Source organism: Elephantulus edwardii, unplaced genomic scaffold, assembly GCF_000299155.1.
Source record: "Elephantulus edwardii isolate Elephantulus edwardi_28Jun2011 unplaced genomic scaffold, EleEdw1.0 scaffold00279, whole genome shotgun sequence".
In the NCBI taxonomy this organism is placed as follows: domain Eukaryota; kingdom Metazoa; phylum Chordata; class Mammalia; order Macroscelidea; family Macroscelididae; genus Elephantulus; species Elephantulus edwardii.
The window spans coordinates 1,297,911-1,302,915 of record NW_006400029.1 but is presented as its reverse complement, the minus strand read 5'-3'; the positions used below and the strand labels follow the sequence as shown (position 1 = coordinate 1,302,915).

Sequence of the window (5,005 nt, the reverse complement as noted above, 5' to 3'; positions counted from 1 at the left end):
ACAGAATACAGTAAAGATAGTTCCCAAAATATGCATGCAGGCACCTCAGCCTCGTGCCTCAAGCCTCGAAGTGTTCCGAAGTAGAGTCCTACCAATATTGGCTTCCCTACGCAATTGTCCAACAAAGTTCTCAGTGCTGCCAATACTGGCAACTTCCACCCCCAAATCCCATCTCACATCCTTTCTCCAGTTTAGCCATGGCTGTTGCTGCCATCCAGGAGCGTGACCTACATTTTCCAGCCTCTTCTTCACTGGGGTGATGAAGGTGTTTTTCCTCTTCTCTGATGGAGGATGATTCTGATTCTTCTGGCTAGAGCTATACAATTCATTGGTGATACTAGCCAATCCCCTTGTGGTGTGATATACAGCCAATCCTTTTGTGAATAAGCCAACACACCCCTTTGTTTAGTCCTGCCCATGAACATGGTCAGTCATCCACTGACTTGTGGATGCTAGCAAAGCTATACTGAAGACTAACTCCATAGCCTTACTCCCCAAATCCAGCACCCCAAACCCTGCTCTTACCTCTTTGGATTATCAACTACCTTTCTTTTGTGGTTTTTCAAGTGTACCTCCTTCTAGGTACTACTTCCCAGGTAACTCCAAGGGCATCTTTAGTCATTGTCTAAATTTCAGATGTTGTTGTTGTTGTTAAGTGCTGTCGAGTCACCTGTGACTCATAGTGACCCTGTGTACAACAGCCCTAAATCCTACTCTATCCATTGCCAATATTACGGTCTTTGACACACCTATCACCATTACCCCAGTGACTGAATCAATCCACCTCATAGAGGGTCTTCCTCTCCTGTGCTGTCGCTCCACTCTTCCAAGCATGATGTCCCACTCCAATGACTGATCCCACCTTGCAACATGTCCAAAGTATGTCAGAAGGAGCTTCAGAATACTTGCCTCCAAGGAACAGCCTGGCTTCACTCTCTCCAGTATGAACTTGTTTATTCTACTAGCAGTCTATAGTATATTTAATACTCTTTTCCAGCACCAAAGCTCAAAGGCATCAATTCTCCTTCTATCATCCCTAGTCATTGTCCAGCTTTCTGATGCATAGCAAGTAATTGCAAAGACTATGGCTTGTATCAGATGCACCTTAGTCTCCAGACTGACATCGTTGCTCTTCAGTACTTTGGAGAGGCCTCTGACAACAGACTTTCCCAATAAAATTCATCTTTTAATATCCTGGCTGCTGGTACCAAGAGTGTTGACTGTAGACCCAAGCAAACTGAAGCTGTCAACAATTTCAATCTTTTCATCATCCATCATGATGCTGCCAACTGGTCCAGTTGTGAGAATCTTTTTTTCCTTGATGTTGAGCATCAATCCATATTGAAGGCTGTAGTCCTTGACCTTCTGCTACAAGTGCTTCAGGTCCTCCTCAGTTTCAACAGGAAGGATTGTGTCATCTTCCTATTGAAAAGACCGTGGTTGGCTTATTTATGGTGCAGTTTAGTCTTTAAAATTATATCCTTGACAGCAGAGACCTTGACAACCCTGTGAGCACTGGCTCCTTTCCTCAGCATAATCATCATTGCTGGTTCACATCCACCATGCCAGCTCACCATGAATGATGACATTGGTGCACTCCATGCTCTGACAAGTGCAAGGCCGGCTTCACAGGTGACAATTATCCCAGCCCCAAGGCTGTCTACCCCTCTACTATGGGCTGTTCTCAGCACCAGGGCGTGTTGGTGGGAATGGGTATGATGGTGGGAATGGGCCAGAAGGACTCCTATGTGAGTGATGTAATCCAGAGAAATAGAAGCAGCCTGACCCTGAAAGACCCCATTGAGCATGGAATTGTCACCAACTAGGATGACAGAAAAGATCTAGCATCATACCTTCTACATGAGGTATAAGTGGCCCCTGAAAAGCAACCTGTGCTCCTGACAGAGGCCTCCCAGAACCTCAAGGCTAATTGGAAGAAGAAAAACTCGGGTCATGTTCAAGATCTTCAACACCCCTCACCAAGTCCCCATCCAGGCTGTGTTGTCCCTGTAGGCTCTGGCTGTACCACTAGCATCATGATGGATTCTGTATATGGGATCACCTACACTATGCCCATCTATGAGGAGTACTGTACACTCACCCCTACCATTCTGTATCTGAACCTGGCTGTCTGAGACCGGATGGATTACCTCATGGAGAGAGGCTACAGCCTCCTCATCATGACCAACTTGGGAACAGTGCATGGCATCAAGGAGGAACTCCATATGATGCTCTGGGCTTGGGCAAGAGATGGCCACAACAGCCTTCTCATCGTCCCTAGAGGTCATCACCATTGGCAAGGAGAAGGAGTGCTTCCGGTGTGCTGAGGTGCTCTTCTAGCCCTTCTTTCTGGGCATAGAGTCTTGCTGAGTCCATGTAACTATTTTCAACTCTGTCATGAGGTGTGGTGTTGGCATCAGCAAGGACCTCTACACCAGCATGCTGTTGTCTAACAGGACCACCATGTACCCAGACATCACAGACAGGATGCAGAAGATTCCAGCGCTGACCTCAGCATGAGGAAGATCAAGATTATCATTCTTCTGAACACAAATACTGTGTGGATCTGTGGCTCTATCCTGGCTTCCCTGTCTACCTTCCAGCAGATGTGGATTAGCAAGGAAACTCTGGGTCCAGCATCTCCAATTGTCCCCTGAAGATGCTTTTAGGTGGAGTGTTTAGTAGTGTTACATGCTTTCTTGATTTAAAAAAACCTCAAAACCCCAAACCTAACTAGTGCAGGGAAAAAACAACAACAAAATGACATTGGTCTGGCTTTATTTGTTATCTTTTTTGTTTGTTTTATTTTTAATGTTTTATTTCTGGCACTTGACTCAAGATTTGAAAACTGGAACAGTGAGTGTGACAACATTTGATGTGAAATGAGAATCCCCCTCAGTTCTCCAATGTGATCCAGGAATTTGATTTTACATTGTTCTTTTTTAAAATAACCATTCCAAATAATTGTGGCATGGTGATGTGACAGGAAGCTCTTCCCTTTTCAAAAGACTGTCTCTTTCCCTCTGAGGAAAAGGGCCCTGTTGCCCCACTTTAGTTTCACATATGGACAGGAGTTGATAGACATAGCATTGCTTTTACAATTTTGCAAATTATGTAATCCAAATTTTTTACAAACCAAAAATTCTTCCACCTTAGTATTTGTTCTTTTAGTTTAGTTTTTGTTTTCAATGGTCAGCCATTGGTAGCCTCACTATTTTTTTTTTTGCCCCTATCTTTCCCCCTCTCCCTCTCCCAATATGAAATATGAAGGCTTTTGTTCTCCCTGGGTTGGTGGAGATGTTGAAGCAGCCAGGTCTTTTACCTGTACACTGACTTGAGAACAGTTGATTAAAAGTGCATACCTTAAAAAAAAAAGAAATTAAAAATCCGCTTCTTCAGCATGTTAGAGACCTAACTGCAGATTTTCCCAATGCAATACATCTGATTTCTTGACTGCTAGTACTAATGGTGATGATTGTGGATCCAAGTATGATGAAATACTTGGCAGTTTCAATCTTTTCTCCATTTATCATGATGTTGCCCATTGGCTCAGAGGTGAGGATTTTAATTTTCTTGATGTTGAAATATAATCCACATTGAAGGATGAAGTCTTCTGCAGCAAGTCCTTCTCACTTTCAGCAAGTGAAGTTGTGACATCTGGATAACACAGGTTGTTGATGATTCTTTCTCCAATCCTGATACTACATACTTCTTCATAAAGTCTACTCTCTTAAATAATTTGTTCAGCAAACAGCCTGAATAGGTATAGAGAAAGGATGCAGGTAAATGTAAAGTTTTCTTGATTTTTTAAAAAATTAATATCATACTGGCTTATTTACATAGTTCAAATACACTGGTTTTGTTGTCACACAGGCACTTTCTAATTTCCTTCACCTCCCCCAGCCGCGTCTCATCAAATTGTAATACCCTATGATTAACACTCCCCCCCACTGCCCCGGGTTTCCTCTAGCTCAATTCGGACATCTATCTGCCTTTTGGTCTAGGTACAGGTTTCGCATTAGCACAATGAAGTGTCCAGGGATTCCCGTTCTTCTAGTGTTAGCCACAGTTTATTGTGATCTACACAGTCAAATACCTTCTCATAGTCAGTAAAACATAGATATCTTCTTTGGATGCAACCTGTATCATTAATTTTTTTTTTCTCATAGCAGTTCTTTAGTACTGCAACTTGAGGCTTGAATTTGTTCTTAAGTTCTCTCAGCTTCAGAAATATCAAGTGATTTTTTCCTTTTTAATTTTCTGATTCCAGCTTTTGTGCATATTTGTTCATAATACTTGCTTTGTCTTTTTTATTTTTTTATTTGCTAATTGCTTTATAACCACAACAAACTGGTACAGAGGAAGGTCCTGTACAAAACACAACAAAGGTCCAAAGATGGAGGCGTTCTCTTAGCAAGGCTGAAGATTTCAGTCTCTGGTATTTGGAATTTAGGCTGCAGTCCTTGTTTTTTGGATGGATCACGGGGTGTGTGGGCACAGTCCATGCTTTAACCATATTTGAACAGAAAAATGGCAACTTGGCCCAGGTAGAAGTAGATGAAGTGCTTAGTTTCATGTGTCACATAACTACCGAAGTTTCTCCCCACAATGCAGTGCCAGGTGGGGTTGTACTTCTTGTCAAACTCCTTCTTGATGTGGGCCGCGATGTCCTTCTCGATGTTGTATTTCTCCAGCGCCTGAGTCACGCACTCCACGGAGTCCTGTTGCATCTCCTTCTTCATGTCCGCATTTTTGATCACTGCCTTTTGATCTCTGCACATGGTTACCGCAGAGCAGGGACTCAGTGTCTGCGATGGCTTTCTGGTGAAGGGGTTAGAGCGACTCAAGCCCGGCACGACCAGCTGCCGCTCCCAAAGCCTTGGTGAATCTTGCTTTGTCTTCTTGAAGTACCCTTTGAAATATTCTATTAATCTCTCTTATTCGACCATCTTTTCCCTTTGTTTTGTCTTCCTGATGTTCAACGAAATTTCCAAAGTCTCTTCTG

At 43.1% G+C, this 5,005-nt stretch overlaps 1 protein-coding gene across 1 annotated transcript; it reads right to left on the bottom strand.

Moving 5' to 3' along the window:
* Window positions 1-4,508: 4,508 nt before the first annotated feature.
* LOC102848106 (dynein light chain 1, cytoplasmic-like) lies at window positions 4,509-4,781 on the bottom strand. The gene has a single exon (XM_006900306.1). It carries the CDS (start codon window positions 4,779-4,781, stop codon window positions 4,509-4,511), a length of 273 nt encoding a protein of 90 aa, XP_006900368.1.
* Between the last annotated feature and the right edge of the window lie 224 nt (window positions 4,782-5,005).

Bases quoted from the DNA above. Each gene is read 5' to 3' on its own strand.
- LOC102848106 (XM_006900306.1), bottom strand. From the start codon at position 4,781: ATGTGCAGAGATCAAAAGGCAGTGATCAAAAATGCGGACATGAAGAAG.